This window comes from Sciurus carolinensis, chromosome 1, assembly GCF_902686445.1.
Source record: "Sciurus carolinensis chromosome 1, mSciCar1.2, whole genome shotgun sequence".
In the NCBI taxonomy this organism is placed as follows: domain Eukaryota; kingdom Metazoa; phylum Chordata; class Mammalia; order Rodentia; family Sciuridae; genus Sciurus; species Sciurus carolinensis.
The window spans coordinates 133,750,845-133,768,801 of NC_062213.1; the positions used below are offsets into that span (position 1 = coordinate 133,750,845).

At 37.8% G+C, this 17,957-nt stretch overlaps 1 protein-coding gene across 1 annotated transcript; it reads left to right on the forward strand.

Annotated features, from left to right (window-relative positions):
* The first annotated feature begins 994 nt into the window (after window positions 1–994).
* On the forward strand, window positions 995–17,469 carry LOC124979940 (guanylate-binding protein 1-like). The gene is made up of 11 exons (XM_047544926.1): window positions 995–1,151; window positions 3,565–3,766; window positions 5,889–6,016; window positions 10,988–11,097; window positions 11,367–11,563; window positions 12,430–12,672; window positions 13,481–13,761; window positions 14,411–14,623; window positions 15,395–15,497; window positions 15,725–15,918; window positions 16,987–17,469. The coding sequence occupies exons 2-11, from the start codon at window positions 3,577–3,579 to the stop codon at window positions 17,101–17,103; spliced, it is 1,776 nt and encodes a 591-aa protein (XP_047400882.1). The 5' UTR covers window positions 995–1,151; window positions 3,565–3,576; the 3' UTR covers window positions 17,104–17,469.
* The last annotated feature ends 488 nt before the right edge of the window (window positions 17,470–17,957 follow it).

Consider the following 17,957-nt stretch of genomic DNA (forward strand, 5'->3'; position numbering starts at 1 on the left):
ACTACTGAAACTGGATATGAACTGGTTCAACAGAGAAGGCATTATCTGACAGAGTACTATGGTCGGGCCTTATGCACCACGTGGAGGCCGAAGTACCTCTATTCGTTTGTGTTCTTATCTAGGAGCAGACAAAAATCACCTGGAGATCTCACAGCAGAGAAATCTGCCAGCAAGAAGATTCAAGCAGGGAGGGATGTAAACAGTAAAGAATGGCTTGTTATCAAGGGCTCTCTTCAGTGGTAGAGTTTAAAAATATCTACACAATTTGCACTAAGCAAAGGAATGGGAAGATGAACTATAATACCAAAGACAGAATACATTCCTCCCTGAGGAAAGAGGGGATATGGACTTCAAAATGGTGTTACAGGGTAATGCTACCAGAGTTGCACAAACTTCTCTGTTCTGAGTTTTTACAAAATAGAGGTTCTATTTATAGCTTTAACCTTACAGGTTGAATAAAAATCACATCATATCACTTGTTATAATTTATGATTGCTGCTGGAAAAAGTTAGGGGAACTTTTAAGTGATGAGTGCAATCTCAGGTTCTAGGTAGTTTGGGGAAGGAATCTATTATACCGAAGGACAGCAGGGTGAACAGTGTTTCAGGAAATTGCAGTTAGGTCCAGTTCAAAGTTCATCTGCCTTCCAGGGAAGGTATATTTGAAGCCCAGTTCAAAAGTTCAGGGGAAGACTTATCTGAGGCCAAATTTAACAGTGCTTCTTAGAAATTAGATTTTAAAAATAAATGACACTTTCTTATTCGAGGATGCTTAAACAGACTCCCAGTCTTGGAAAACATTTTACTATATTCTATATCTAATAGACATTGTTTTAAATAGCAAATGGTTTATAGGATCTCTTTTAAGAAAATATTTGAAGATACTGATTGAGAAATCCTGTCAACCCTACCCACAAGCAGAGTGCTAAAACAAACTTTTATGATTGTTGATTCATTTCCTTCGACTAAGTACTTTTAGTTTCACATTCTCCTAAATCCATGATAAAGGTTGCTATACTCTTTAGTGTTTGGTCACTTGGGGGAAATCCAGAAAGGCTCACGACACTGGAGATCAAAATAAAAGCCCAGTCATCCAGCAAGAGGAACTGAAGTGAGAGAAACCAGTCCACCGACACTGAGCAGTAAGAGCAGGTAAGGCTTCCTTGTCTTCTCAGTCTCGGTCTCTGCAGCTCTGAGGCAGCTCTGCTCAGACACAGGAGCCTAGGAGGCTGGCGCAGGCATGGGAAGGGATTTATAAGGGTCAGTCAGTTTTCTTAAAAGCAGACTGGGGGTGGGACAAAAATCTGATGAGACCTGGAACTTCAACCTGACATAGGGCAGCACGTCCCTAAGTGCTACTACTGGCACTTGTGTGGCATTAGGCATCAGCAGATAGAGGCTGAACTCAGGGTGTGAGATGCACTGGGACTGTCTTTCTCACTGTGGACACTGCTGTGCTGACTAGGGACACAAATGAATGACCAAGGTCATTAGGGGAGCCTGCTCAGTCCTGCTGGTGCTGCAGCTGAGAAACTGAAAGGGCTGCCTCAACAAGGGGCCAGGTAAACACCACTCACACTAAAAAGAACAAAGAGGAAAAACTGGAGCTAGGAGCACAGAAGGCCCCCAAAAGCAACGTTCTTTCTTTTCTTTTTTCTTTTCTTTTTTTTTTTTTTTTTTTTTTATATTACGGAATAAGTTTCATTGGTGAGACTTAAAAGACCAGAGCACAACCAAGGGCACAAATGTCTTGATCATCTCATCTTTTCACAATGGGTCCTCCCAGGGTCAAACAGAGGGACACTGCCTGTTTCCCACTTTTCTTTGTTAGGGAGCCAGTGTGAGCACAGACTCATCAGAGCTGTGGTTCCAGGGGATCAGGGTTCCTTGGGAAAAGCTAGGGGCCTTGTCTTCGGAAGTGCTGAGTACATGACAAGTGTACACCCACTCCTCTCGGTAGCAAGAAGTCATCCAACTTGGAGAAGCTGAATGAGGGTACAACACCTCCCCCTTATTAGAAGGAACTCCAGGTCTCAGCCAGCTTATCGCCAGGTAAACCAAAGTGAGCTCCAGGATTACATTTGGGCACTTTGGTTCATTGCCTTAAAATATTGCTTTTCATGATGTAGAAATGTCTTTACATTCATACGATTCTTAAAATTAAGCTATCCTTTCATTCCTGAGGTTGCCTTAGTTTTTTGTCTGCATATGAATTTATGGGTTTTCTTTCCCATAAATTCAGGTATTCTCGATTGGATTTAATTGAGATGCTATTGTGGAGAGATGATTGCATGTAGGTATGTGTATGCTTGCATGCACATGAAGCATCATGCTGTCTAATCATACATCTGAACCTGACTTCAAGGTGGATTTCCTTCTTCAGATGTAGTGCAGACTCACTAATTTCCTGGTGCCCATCACTCCTTAGCCCTCGCCAGCAGGATCCGGCCCCTGCATTTGACTGAAGGGCTTCCTCTGAAGATGCACTGAGGCAGCACCTTTGCTGGTCCAGCATCCCCAAACCCTCAGGCAAAATTTTCTACTTTCTGGAAACTCTGCCTCTGAATTCCTGAACAGGCACCAGCCTCACTCTCCACCTTCATGTCTAACCATTCTCTCTTTGTCAGTTCCTTCTCTTTCACCTCCTCCTATTCCCATTTTTCTTTCCTCTCTCTACCAAGTGGAAAAAAGAAAAAAAAAAAAAAAAAAAAAAAAAACAGAACAAATCAGAAAACCTAAAATGTATGGCTGGAAATACAGATTTTTTTAAACAACTTCCTGCTTCCTGTCCAGCTCTCTTGATCTGCTTCCTGATCTCTTAATCCTTATTTCAGTCATTTCTAATAACATCTTGTGTTTGTGATTGTTCATTCATATCCTCACTGAGTTCAGGCTAATTTACTGTGAAACTCAAGAAACTTACATTTCAGGATGCTACTCTGTGCAAGCCTCTTCCCAGGCAAGGCCCCTAGTTATGTGTTCCACAGTCATGGACTATCATAAAAATTTCAGAAGTAAGTTACATTGATTCCACTTCTAGAATGTGAGTTCAGAATCTTCATTAGAGTGCAATAAGCATAAGTGCTTGGGGTGGGAGAAAGAAGCACACTTAGAAACATCAGGGAACAATCCTAGGGCCATATGTCTAACAGCAAAACAATTATCCATGAAGGTCTTCATTCATTTGAAGAATTATGAATGAATAAGTCAATACTTAATTTCTGAAATCTAGTTCAGTGGAAAATGAATTATCTGAGTCCTATTCTATTTTCCATTTGATGTGTAATGTAAATTCTTAAATAAGAAGCCAAGGAAAATTTTCCATGATAAATTAAATCAAAGAATTGGGTTGTGAGAGCAGTTATACAATGATGAGTCACTGTTATACTAACATTTTAAAGAAACCACTTTGATAATATTTTCATAACTTTCTAAAACCATACATGTTTTCCTCATCCACCTTGTTGATGCACACAATACTTTGGTTTATGCTGGGGAATTTTGTCTCTGCCTTCTGAAAGCAAAAGACTAGAAATTGTAAAATACTCCACCTCTTCCCTTGCAGACACTCCTAGACATGGCCTCAGAGACCCACATGCTGGTCCCCATGTGCCTCATTGAGAATGTTAAAGGGCAACTGATGACCAACCAGGAAGCCCTACGGATCCTGTCAGCCATCACACAGCCTGTGGTGGTGGTGGCCATCGTGGGCCTCTACCGCACGGGCAAATCCTACCTGATGAACAAACTCGCCGGGAAGCAAAAGGGTGAGTGCCACCAGCAAAGCTCTGCTGAGCCCTCTGTCCTCCACACTGTGGGCAACCAGCCTGGGGCTGGAGGGGAGAAAGTTAGAGTCAGGGAGGGACAGTGAAGCTAAACTTCCACTCAGTTGGACCTTTTATCTTCACTCATAAGAACTAACTCTTCCCCACTCTGCCTTAGTTTCCCTTTTAAAAGTACAGGCTGTTCCTTTTCTAGAAGGAGGAGACAGTAAAAAGAATAATTAATTTGTATGATAATAAATCATAATAAAGTATAAGACTTTTATTAAAATATTCACATAGTAAGAGCAATCTTCCACTGATTTTTAAAGTTTTAACAAGTTTTAGTTTGTATTAAATAATCTTTTTCACTGTTGAAAATTAGCATAACATGAAATTACCCTTTTAAACCTTTTTAGATTTACAGCTGTGGCATTAATTCACATCTTTGTGTAGCCTGTCTCATCTTTCCCAAGAGAAACTTTGGATCCATCAAATAATAACTCCCTATTCAGTCATGCCCCACCACCATCCTACACTCTGTCTCTAAGAATCTGACTACTCTTGGATCATCATTTAATTGGAATCATAACAAAATTTGTCCATTTGTACCTGACTTCTTTCACTTAGTAGGAGGTCTTCAAGGTTCTTCCATGTGGTAATTTATCAAATTTCCTTCCTTTTTAAGTGCAATAATTGATATACATAGAAATTTGTTTATCCATTCATCAGTAGATGAAGAACTGGGGACTCATATGGCAATTCTATTTAATTTCCTTGGGAATCACATACCGTTTTCCATACTGCCTGCAAATTCCCATCAGAAATGCATGCATGCTCTAATTTTTCCATATCCTTTCCAACATTTATGATTTCCTGTTTTGCGTTTTTGTTGTTTCATAGTGGCCATTCTAATGGGTGTGAAGCAGTATCTCATGTTTTTAATTTATAGTTCACTAAATGACTACTGATGTTGGGCATCTTTTCATTCACTGTTGTCCAATTGTATATCCACTTTGGAGAAATAGCTGCCCACCTCCATAGTCAATTTTTAATCTGGTTGTTTGTGTTGCATTGTAGGGATTCTTTCTATATTCTGGACATCAATGCTTTATCTGATACACATCTAACGTGTCTAACAAGTAGTTTCTCTAGTTCCATGAGTTGCCTCTTTTCCTCTATCAATAATGTACTCTGATACTCAAAAGTTTTAAATTTTGATGATGTCCCATCCACTTTTTTCTTTTGTGATCTATGCTTTTGGTGTCATATCCAAGAAATCACTGCCAAATCCAATGACATGAAGCTTTTTCCCTAGGTTTCCTTTATGATTTTATAGCTTTAGCTCTAATGTTTAGGTCTTTTATAGCTTTAGCACTAATGTTTAGGTTGTTCATCTATTTTCAGTTAATTTTCATGAGTGATAAGGTAACAGGCAAACCACAATTCCTCCTCCTCCTTTTTCCTTGCATGTGGATCTTCAGTTTTCCCTAGGTCAGTTATTGAAGAAACTGTTCCTTCTCTATCCAGTGATCTTGGAAATCTCATGAAAATCATTTGACCATATACATGAGACTTAATTACTGGACTCTCTATTCTATTCTGAGACTCTATATATTTGTCGTTAAGCCAGTACCACACTGTTTTGATGACACAATTCTGTAGCAAGTATGAGATTTCAGAATCTTTGGAACCACCAAATTTATACTTTCTTTTTTTAAGTTTATTTTTGGGTGTTATCTGAGATTTCTGGAGATTTCACATTAAAATAGTGTATGTATTAATACTTCTAAAAATTCATTGGACTCAATAGAAACTCACGGAACGTTTTACTTTGGATAATAGTAACACCTCAAGTATAGCAAATCTTTCTACAGATGTGAATTCACACATGGCTATTATTGTATATGGGTAATTTCCTTGTATTTCTAGTTTGTTGATTTTTTGTTATTATAAGTGTTTCATTTTTTTCATGTATTGGATATTCTAATTTTTATTTCTCTAACAATAAGTAAGATCAATCAATACAGGCTGTTTTTTTCTCTCTTACCCTTGGTTATGCTTTTATCACAATTTCCAGAACCTACTATTAAAACTCTACCCATCTTATCTCCTCTATGTTTGACAGGCTTCTCTCTGGGCGCCACAGTACAGTCTCACACCAAAGGAATCTGGATGTGGTGTGTGCCTCATCCCAAGATGGCAGACCACACCCTAGTTCTGCTTGACACCGAGGGTCTGGGAGATGTAGAGAAGGTAAGGAAGGAGGATTCTAATTTGGATTAAGCCCCTGTCTCCCAATATCCTTTCTACTATGTAGTTTTTCCTTAAAAATAATTTGCACTTCACTATAATGTCATTTCATTTTACTTACATCAGTAAGTAGCAACCAGAGATGAGGAAAATATTCATAATACACAATCCTAGCAGAAAAGCAAGATGGTAGACAATATTCTATTAACAACAGGCTGTAAACTCCTCAAATTACCCCACATGCATAAAGGTAGCATAGATAAAGTTAATGTCATGGGGCTTATTAGTTAAGAATTTGGGTTTTGAAGCCCTAAGACTTTGTGTTTAAATTAAACCCTGGTGCCACCTTAGTGTCTTTAAGTCAAATATCTGACTTCTTTTGGCCTTAGCTTTCTGATCTATCAAATGAATGTAACAGTTCTGTATTTGCCTCATAGTATTGTTTTGAATATGAGATAATGTTCAGGAGCATAATAATTACTTGATTAAGTACCTAGAAGTATTATAAGTCTTATTTGTGTTAGTTAGCTCTTCATTCCTATGACCAAAATACCTGACAAGAACAACCTAGAGTAGAACAGAATTATTTTGATTCATAGTTGGTCAACTCCATTGCTCTGGCCTGAGAGATGAGGCAGAACACCATCATGGAAGGGTGTGGTCAAAGTAAGCCGCTCACCTCATGACAGAAAGCAGAAAGAGAGAGGGCCCAGGGACAGATATAATCCCCAAGGTCACACTCCCAGTGACCTTCTTCCTCCAGCCATGCCCCACCTGCCTACAGTTTACACCAATTCCCAGTAGTTCGTTCATATTATTAATCCATAATGGTTAATACACTGATGAGGTCAGAGCCCTCAGGATCCAACCTTTTCCCCCCTGAACATCACTGCATTGCCTAACACATGAGCTTTTGGAGAACATTCCAGATCCAAACCACAACACTTTAATGAATCAATTTTGCTATGAAAAATAGGGAAAAAAATTACAGTCCTAGGAATTGAACCCAGGGTCTCACACATGTTAGGCAAACACCGAGTACAGCTTTAAAAAAAACTATTTATTTTGAGACAGTCTTGCTAAGTTTACACAGATTTATTGCATCCAAATGATAAAGCATTTGCAACAATATATTATTTACTTCTCCATAAACACCAACACTAGAAATGTAATACAATGCTACTAAACCTTAAAGCATATGAAATTTATACATGGTTTTTACTCATACAATTGTGTACAAATTTACATGCAATTAAAATATACTACTATTAAGATAGTAGTATATTAAAATATACTACTATTAAGTGTGAAATGGGAAAAATCAAGCCAAGATTTAATCATGATCTGCAAATAAATTTTAAAAGTTGCTTAACACATATTCAAATATGCTCAAATACATCATCTGGCCAGGCACAGTAGCACATGCATTTGATCCCAGTGGCTCAGAAGGCTGAGGAAGGAGTTCAAAGCCAGCCTCGGCAACCCAGCAAGACCCTAAGCAACTTTGTAAGAGATTGTGTCAAAATAAAATGCATATGTGAAACAGGGTTGGGGATGTGGCTCAGTAGATAATCACCCTTAGGTTCAAGCCCTTGTACAAAAACAAAAAATATATCATCTTCATTAAAATAGTGTAAGAAATCATTTGTATGTCCTTCATGACTAGATAATTCATGCATATTAAACACCTCTTTGATATAGTGAATATTAAATATGTTGTTTAATGTATAATTTATAAAAGCACATTAAATCGAGTATAAAGGAAGACATGCTCAAGATAAAAATTCATTTCCTTTCAAAAGTACTGGATAGGTTTTTTTTTTTTTTTTAATCACAAATACAAGATGGAATTAAAGATACTTTCCATTGAAATACTTGCCAGTTACAAGGAGGATCTGATTACTTAAAAGATGACAATGTTACTTATATTTTGACAACTCTGACACACACAAAATAACATTCTTATTTAGTGGCTAAGTATGAAAGTTCATCGGTCACAGCTAAATTCAGGTAGACTCTTTCGCATAATAAGAAAACAAATGGTAGCAAATATAAATGAAGGATTTAAGCACTTTAAAAGAGAATAAAATTCTAAGTGTTTTTATTATCTGATTGTGATAGTATTCTACAAAACCCCCAAATTGTATGCCATTACCATTCCATTCTGGACCCCACCCCATCCCATAAAGTAATCAGATATATTTTTAATTAAAAAATAAACAGGAAAGCAGGCTTTGACTCTTTGTGTCCATAATTAAACTCTATTTAAAAATGTAAAATAAACCTACTCGTCTTGCTGAGTCCTACATATCAAGGGAGCATTAACCAAATGGAGACTGTGAACTGGCTGAGAAAATAAAGATCCAAAGTAATAATAAGGAATAAAGACAAAAGTCATGGGAAAATAGTTTAAAAAGTGAGGGCTCCATGGATGGATCAGGCCTGATGGGTCTGATCCCTAACAAAGAAGAAAAACCCTTAATTCTTTATTATATAGCCAAAGACATCAAAGGCATTTATTGTAAGAAAAGTTTCTTAAAGATAAACAAGAAGGGAGAGGCCATGGGGAAATTGGCCTGAGTGGCGCTTTATCAGTTGTTCAGTAATTCTTCGTCCTCCAGGCAGCTGAGCCTCAAGGCTATTTGGGCCTCTGGTATCTCTTTCCACCTCCAGGCAGTGACCTTTGAACCTAGGGCTGTCTGAACCAATAAATTCCATGGCATTACAGAATTCTCTTTGAGCAGAATGTTGCCCTCTCAGATCAGTAAGTTAAACAGGGAGAGGTCTCCAAAGAGCATCACCGCTGCCTAGAGGTGGCTCAGACAAGCCCACAAATCATTCAAGGCCCTCAACATATTCATTCTCCTTAATGAAAACGTGCTGTTTATTAGCAAAATGTCGATCTTTGAAACAGACACCTATCAGTGTCAGTAAGACATGAAACAGCTAGAGTAACAACTGACCCCAGAGCACTTACTACTCAGTTAATTTCTTTTAAAATTAGGGCACAAAAATTACTTGTGTGTTTTTCTGTATTATTCATATTAAAGTTTATAGCAGGAATAAATGGATGGTTACTGGAGGGCTTTTTAATTTTATCATCAAATCTATCATAGATTTCTGGTGCTAGAATTAATCAGATAAAATTCCACCCAAACTTTTTATTTTAGAGATAGAAAACCTTGGCAAAAGTTAAAGTCACTTACCCACCATCACACAGTTGTTAGTAAAGGTGAGAATTAAAAGTCATGCTGGATGAGGTTGTGCACACCTATAATCCCAACCACTTGGGAGGCTGAGGCAAGAGAATCTTGGAGTTCAAAGCCAGGCTTAACAACTGAGAGATGCGAAGTAACTCAGTGAGACCTCGTCTCTAAATAAAATACAAAACAGGGCTAGGGATGTGGCTCAGTGGTAGATGACCCTGAGTTCAATCCCTCGTATATGCCCCGCCCCCCCCCCAAAATCAGAAGTCACATATTCTTATCCCCATGATTCCAATTCCATACACTCTATAACACTATCTTCTTGTTGAAAATTTATGATTGGGAGTATACTATAGTACAAAAATATTTAAAAGATAGGTAGAAACATTATGGGTATGTTCCTTAATGCCTTCGTTTTCACCTTTCTTCACATCTATGAAATGTGTCTTTATTTCTCCTCCCAGCCATCCCTTAGTAAAGTAAAAGTGTAAAAACTAAACATTTACATTTAAACCTATTGTTTAAATCTTATTAAAGTTAATGTTACCATATAATCTACTACTGTTTTTTTATTTGAAAAATGGTTAAAATCTAAGTTAGTCTAGATCCTTGTAAATTGATGCTTATTTGAAATCAGTTTTTTATCTTGAATATTTGAGTGATTTTTTTTTCAGGCTCAACAGATCTTAAGAAATAGGATCATGGGCTGGGGTCTTGGCTCAGTGGTAGAGCTCTTGTCTAGCATGTGGGAGGCATTGGATTAGATTCTCAGCACCACATATAAATAAATAAATTAAATAAAGGTCCACTGAACACTAAAACGAATTTTAAAACAAGAAATAGGATCACCAAATTGGATGACTTGTAAGAAAAATAATTAGAGAAAGACATCTTTTCTCACCATTTATTGAGTTATGATGTACTTTCATCAAAAAACTCTTTCAAAATTATAAAATTATCACAGGTGACATGGAAGCATAGGGTTCTGTATTTATAATGCATCCCATGCTAGGTGTGTTAATATTGAGATTTACTTTCCCTTAAGGTTAGTGAGTTTAAGCACATTTTTGGTCTTCCTTTAAAACTTGCAGGAAGGCAAATGAGTCTTTCTAAGGCAGGCAATGCCAGTTTTCACAGCCTTCTTGCTGTTCCAGTGCTGCTGTTTATACCCACACCTAGGGTGTGTTATGATCTCTTTAAAGTCCTACAGATGGAATCAAACCTATGCTCAGAATCATTGATATCGTCATCATCCACTGTGACAGGCACTGATTTAGATAAAGCCTCATATCCCGAAGATTGGCAAAATCCAGTATGTGAAGACAACACTGAATGTTTAGTCACTGGCTTAATTTTCTGTTCATCGCTCACCTACAGAATCCTAACCATCAACCTCTGCATCCGAAGATGAGGAAGTGATGTCCTCTTGTTTCCTTTTAGTGTTTGTTCTTAGAAGTTCCTCCTGAGAAAATTTTTCAACAGAAATTGTTGTTAAGCCCTTAAAATACCCGCAACTTTGACTGTTTTGCAACTCTCTGTCAATCATCATAGGAAGGCATGGGAGAATCAGTGTAAACCAGAAACACTAATCAAAAAAAAAATATTCTAAGTCCAAGTCCTACCAACAATCATTTCATTTTGGGTTTGGGTTCCTTTTATAGGTCATGAGTCTAATAAAACTCCAAGTGAGCATACTTTTACCACTGCTGATGTGGAAAGTACCATGTAATACAATATCTCCCTGGCAAAAATGTGTTCTGACTTTCAGGGCGACAACCAGAATGACTCCTGGATCTTTGCCCTGGCAGTCCTCCTGAGCAGCACTTTTGTGTACAACAGCATGGGAACCATCAACCAGCAGGCCATGGACCAGCTGCAGTATCCTTTCTGAGGTCCAGAACAGCACCAAAGTCAGAGGGGAGACTTCTATTAATAAAACAGCTGCCTGAGCCAGAATCTTGGTAAATCTAGCACAAAAAGAGAAACAAAACAAATACAACAAGGACAGGGAAAAAGCTAATATACCTACTAAATAATTGCCAAGTAGGTTAAGAACAAAGGAGAAATGAAGGTTTTGGAATATGTGGAACTAATATGGGATGGGAGGCTCTGTTATTTTTGTCAGTTTTCCTTAGTTAGCTCCTCAGCTATGTGACAGAGCTGACAAATCGAATCAGAGCCAAATCCTCCCCTGATGAGAACGAGGTTGAGGATTCAGCTGAATTTGTGAGCTTCTTCCCAGACTTCGTGTGGACTCTGAGAGATTTCTCCCTGGACTTGGAACTAGATGGACAGCCCATCTCAGCAGATGAGTACCTGGATAATGCCCTGAAGCTAAAGCAAGGTAACGGGGACTTAGAATTGATAACTGGGAATATCAGAACCCAAGAAGTAAAGATTTATTTTATTTTATTTATTTTATTTTGTTTTATTTGTACCAGGGATTGGACCAAGGGACTTTTACCTACTAAGTCATGTTCCTAGTCGTTTTGTTTGTTTCTTTCTTTGGTTTGTTTTCTGTTTTTTTTTTTTTTTGTTTTTTTTTTTTTTGAGACAGGGTCTCACTAAGTTGCTTATTAGGGCCTTACCAAATTGCTGAGACTGACTTCAAACTTGCAATTCTCCTGCTTAACCCACCTAAGTCACTGGAATTATAAGCATGTTCCACCAGAATGGATTATTTTTCTATTTAGAGTTTTCTTACATTTACAATGTCATATTTCATCCAACTACCTAGTCCTAGGAATTCATGCTTAATATCTAAATTAATAGATTTGATTTTGTTATATTCTTCATTGCTTTTCTTTTTCTTTCACATTTCCCTTTGCTACGTTTAGGTAAATGTGAGGATTTGTGCTTCGATTTTGTGAGTCTATATTTAACCAAAGAATATGAGTATAATGGATATAGATTTGAACAAAATAGATTAAAGCATAAGCAGCATGCTAGGTCAAATGTTAGAAAACTATGGTCCAACACAATTGGTGGCCAAAGAAGATGCCAGATGTCTTTGAAAATATATTTTATTAAAATAATTCTGTGTCCATTCATTTACATATTGTCTATGAATGCTGTCATGACACAATAACTGAGTTGAGTTCTTAGATGTCTACCTTGTCTACAAAGCTTAAAATTTATACTCTTTTGGCTTTAAAATGACTTTTTTGCAAATCCTTATAGTACCTAAATCCCTTTTTTATCTTCTTCCAGGTACTGGTAAAAAAGACAAAAATTATAATCTGCCCCGACTCTGTATCCGCAAGTTCTTCCCGAAAAAGAAATGCTTTATCTTTGATAGACCCACTCATAGAAAGAAGCTTGCCCGGCTAGAGACTCTGCATGATGATCAGCTTGACAGTGAATTTGTGCAACAAGTTGCAGAATTCTGCTCATACATATTCAACTATTCCAAGGTTAAAACTCTTTCAGGAGGCATCAAAGTCAATGGACCTCGTGAGTACCCTTTCCAGAAATTCCACTAATTGTTAAGATCAGAGGAACTTGAAATAACATTAACCTAGTTCAGTTTTGAAAAATACTTATCATATTTGTTGTATTAAATTTTAGATCGTATCAACATTTGTAATAGATTTGTTAACCAAGTGTCTTGATGGGAAAAGAAAGGGAAGGCAAGAAGAAAAAAATTTTATTGCCTAAAATTGACTTAGTACACTGGACCTACACTCTCCAATATGGTAGGCACTAGACAAACATGGCTATTTAAATTTAAATGTAAATTAATTAAAATGAAAGAAAATTAAATTTTGGATCACAGAGCTCTATTTCAAGGCCTAAAATCTACATGTGGCTAGTGCTATTGTACTAGCACAGCCAAGAAATTCTCTTGGACAATATTATATATTTAATACACCAAATGGAGCACTCTTTTTGATTGAGTTAAAATCACTTGCTCCATAATAGCAATCAGGTACTTACTAAGGTCAGGACTAATAATAGACATAAATTAAAGAGGTATGCTTTCTGTTTTAATGGCATTTGATGTTAAAAATGGATGTGAACTTTCAATAAACACCAGCCCCTGTGGTCTAGAACCAGGATTCTCAACCTGTCACCTTAGGATCTTGCCAAAGAGGAAGGTCTAATTCAATAGATATGGGGCAGGACTGGGATGCTTCATTTCAAGGAACTAAGGAGATGGAGAATGTGAGGCAAAGTGGTGGTAACTGACATGCTCAGAATTACACAGAATGAAGTCTTTCCTTCAGGTCAACAAATAGCATCATTTATTCTCTATATGTAGGCTTGGAGAGTCTAGTGTTGACCTATGTCAATGCCATCAGCAGTGGGGATCTGCCCTGCATGGAGAATGCAGTCCTGGCCCTGGCCCAGATTGAGAACTCAGCTGCTGTGCAGAAGGCCCTTGCCCACTATGACCAGCAGATGGAGCAGAAGGTGCAGATGCCCACAGAGACCCTCAAGGAGCTGCTGGACCTGCACAGGGTCTGTGAGAGAGAGGCCATTGAGGTCTTCATCAAACATTCCTTCAAAGATGTTGACCAACTATTTCAAAAGGATTTAGCGGTAATTTTTCTCTCAAGTATATATGGATTTGGATTTGAGAAGGCAAATATTATGAGAGAACAAGATGGGTCTTATTTTGAGAGAGGCAAATATTACTAGATTTTAAACTGATGACAGCTGCCTATTGATAATCATAATGAACAGGAGAATTGGTTTTATTATTAGGTACTCAAATCTTTGAAACCTTTTCTCTCTCATGAATAAGCTAATAATCTTCCCCTTAACTTAATTACATGCATATAAATAATAATCAGAGCTCCTGAACAAATTACATGCCTACTGTTATCAGACTGGTTTGATGTTCATGCCAGAAAAGCAAAGAAAATTTTAGGCTTAGTTGTCTGCAGCCTGGTTACATCAAGTCACATTTTTTCCATGTGCAATCATTAATCCAGTCTAAAAATGAAGAAGCTTACCTCTCACAATGTGGCACAAAGCTAGCAATCTCTGTTCTGAACCTCACCTCAAAGGAGAAGGGGCTTTAATAAAAAGTAGGGACCAGAAGAAAGGACCTGGTCCTGCTGAGGAAACTGTATGTTTTTCTAAGGGTCCAAGATTTTTTTTTTTTAAGAAACAATCTCAGAAATTCTGATTTTAAGCTAACACCTTTTTCCTGTTCTGTTTTTTATTTCCCATTTTAACATCAAAGGCCCAGCTAGAAACAAAGCGGGATGACTTTCATAAGCAGAATCTGAAAGCATCTTCAGATCGTTGCTCAGCTTTACTTCAGGACATTTTCAGCCCTCTAGAAGAAGATGTGAAGCAGGGAGTTTATTCTAAACCAGGGGGCTATCGTCTCTTTATTCACAAGATACAAGAGCTGAAGAAAAAGTACTATGAGGAACCCAGGAAGGGGATGCAGGTGACCAAGACCTATCTGTGTATATGGCAAACTGCTAATGTGCTTCCTTCCAATGGCACTGTGATCAAGACTAACTGCACAGAGAGGTGCCTTACTCTCTGCATGACATTCACACTTTTCATAACATGTACAAGAGCCCATTATAACTAGACATGTCCTAAGTACTCATCAAAGAAGAGTTCACCCAATTAACAATTAAGGTATAAAAGAAATTATCAGGTTAACCACCAAGTTGTTACTATCATCCACATTACTGCTGGATAGTTTGTGTTGCAAAGGACAGAAATGCAATGCTGCTCCACTGAACAAAAATAATAATTCATCATTTGTGCTTCAAACTGGCTTTAAAGGACAGCTGGATCCAAGATTTCAAATAATGTCACCATCTGGTCTCTCTGTCCGTTACTCACCCCCACCCCCACACTGCCCTCCCTCTCTTCCTTCATCCCCATCTCTCTGATCAGCTCTCTCCATGAGGTCTCATTCTCCAGTAAGCTCACCCCATATAGGACCACAGCACTGCTAACTCCAAACTAACTCCTCAGTCTAAAAGGACTGAGTCTCTTTTCTTTAGTAAGGGACCCCTTAAAAGCTATGGATTAGTGGGTGCTTGACCAAACAGCCTGGAGCAAATGCCTATTCCTGGACAGGGAATCTTGGTCACCAGGCATGCTAGGGCCAAGAGGAGCAATTCCTAGCGGCAAAGGTGCTGGGGAATCAGACAGGAACAAATACATTTCCAACTGCTAACTCTGTTCTCTGGACTCCAAGGCTGAAGAGATTCTGCAGACATACTTGAAGTCCAAGGAGGATGTGACTGATGCAATTCTACAAACAGATCAGACTCTCACCGAAAAGGAAAAGGAGATCGAAGGTGAGCAGCAAGTCAAGAGACTAGAAGGCTGAAAAGCTTGCATAGCCTTTGAAACCTAAGAAACCAGCGATCTCCAAACAAGAGCAAGAAGAGCAAAGATGTGCCTTCTTTTCCAAGTCACACTGGGTAGAGCCTATGCAGTGGCAACAGTAGCAAGTAAGTGGAGAGGAAGGAGGCCAGGCAGCAGTAACCCCATTCACCTTTCTCTTCTCCCTTTTCCTCTTCAGTGGAGCGTGTGAAAGCTGAATCTGCAGAGGCTGCAGCAAAAATGTTGGAAGAAATGCAAAAGAAGAATGAGCAGCTGATGGAACAGAAAGAGAGGAGTTATCAGGAACACGTGAAACAGTTGACTGAGAAGATGGAGCAGGACAGGGCCCAGATGCAGCAAGAACAAGAGAAGATCATTGCTATTAAACTTCAGGTATTCAGTTGCACCACCTCGAGGTTTCTGTTTTCTCTCCATTCTCCCTGATCACAACTTATTGTGGCAATTAGAACATGAAGCCTAAAAAGTGACCTTGCCTGCTCACTCCTACTTTTCAATTTCTGTGTACCTGCCTGATGTGTTCATCGCCCATCTCTGGTTTTTAAGTTTTTTATCTGCGGTTGTATTATTTCTAGTTCTTTATCAGTATATCCTTCAATTAATGGTAGCTGTTATCTACTAAACATCATAAAAATATTTTATCTATTGCTTAATACTATCTAAAGTAAGAATAGTATCCTTATTTCTTAGGAGAAAAACAGTTTCATAAAATGTTAAATAACTGTTATAAGCTATTATAAAAATAGAAAATATAAAATATCTGAGCTGTCTTCACTAACAGAGAAACCCACAATGGATTTGTTTTGTTTTGTGTTTCTGTCATAACTGTTATCACTTGAGCTCTAAAAGAACTTCTATGAACAGCAGGACTCCTTATTCCTTACATCTCTGTGACAGACTGATGGTCTTACCTGGTTTCTATGCCCTTCTCCCAGTTTGTATTGGGTTGGAAATTACCACAGCAGTTCAGTAAGGTCTGTCTAAGAGTCTTACCTATCTTACGCCACCGTGCTACTAAGTTGTGGAGGCTTAGATCAAATCTCCTAATTTAAGTTTCAGATACTTTATCAGATTTTGAGAACACTTTTTTTCTGTGTTATGTATATGCACATAAGAATAAGTGGGTAGGTAGATGTATAAGAGTTGAAGCCAAGTATGACTAAGATTTTCCACAAAGGTTTTATACAATTAATGACAAAAGATCAAGACTGGGAATTTAGGCTCATTGCCTTATCAGGAGGTATTGCTGAAACTATTTCTTAGCTAACGAACACCTAGGAGAAGCAATATCGAGAGTTCGAATGCCAAAGAAAATTAAGGGTAAAGAAAATTCAATACTAAAAAAAAAAAATCAAAAAGAAAAATCAATGAATGTGAAAACTAGATAGAATAAGGTATTTTCTTAATGCTATGGTTTATTCAGTTTGCTTTTGTCTTTTTTAGGAACAAGCACGGTTACTAAAGGAAGGATTCCAAGAAGAGAGCAAACGACTTCATAAAGAGATACAGGAGCTCCAGAAGAGTATGAAAAAACCCAAGAAAAAATGTGTCATAAGCTAAAGTCCTAAAGATGAGAGGTTTCCTGTCACCATTATGCAAAGGATAGCTGAAGTGATTTTAGATCCTGGAACAAGTGTCACTTCTTTCAATAATAATTATGTTTTATAGTGTTTAAGTTTTCAAAAACAAACAGTATAATAATTGAAATCATTGTTTCTCTTCCACAAAAGGTTTTAAATTGTATAACAAGGATTCATTTTACCTCTGAATCAATACAGGAAGTATCACTGGCAGCACTAGAAAAATGTGTTTAAATGTGTTTAATGCGCCTCTAATCCCAGTGACTCAGGAGGCTAAGGCAGGATAATTCCATGTTCAAAGCCAGCCTAGGAAACTTAACGAGACCCTAAGCAACTCAGTGAGACCCTCTCTCTAAATAAAATATTAAAAAGGGCTGGAGATGTTGCTTAGTGGTTAAACACCCCTGGTTTCACTCTCTAGTGTCCCCATCAAAAAAAAAAAAAAAAAAAAGAAAAGAAAAAGAAATAAAAGTTTGTTCAAGTTGCCCACTATAAGACAAATGGACATTGAGAAGAGTCTTAAGTAAAAGTCTTGGCACACAGCTGGGAACCAAGTTATCCAAGTGTATAATGGATCCAATATGAGGGAAAATCGTCTTAGTTTATTACTGAAGACAAAGTATACTATATCAAGGATGACCAAATGATGATCAATAATGGAATTTCTGGCAACTTGGCAATAGATGATCCTCACTGATGTAGTCCAGGATAAAACAAGCTACCGTACATAGAAATCCAGAATATCCTTTATAATCTCTACAAGAAAGTAAAAGAAACCATTATTATGAGAAGGAGTTGAACTATAAACAAATGTGCTAAACAAGAAAACTTTCC

What these genes read in the sequence shown, in the direction of transcription:
- LOC124979940 (XM_047544926.1), top strand. Translation starts at nt 3,577, where the DNA reads ATGGCCTCAGAGACCCACATGCTGGTCCCCATGTGCCTCATTGAGAAT. An exon ending in CATCAAAGTCAATGGACCTC is followed by an intron (nt 12,673 to 13,480) that starts GTGAGTACCCTT and finishes CTCTATATGTAG; the next exon opens with GCTTGGAGAGTCTAGTGTTG. An exon ending in AAAGGAAAAGGAGATCGAAG is followed by an intron (nt 15,498 to 15,724) that starts GTGAGCAGCAAG and finishes TTTCCTCTTCAG; the next exon opens with TGGAGCGTGTGAAAGCTGAA.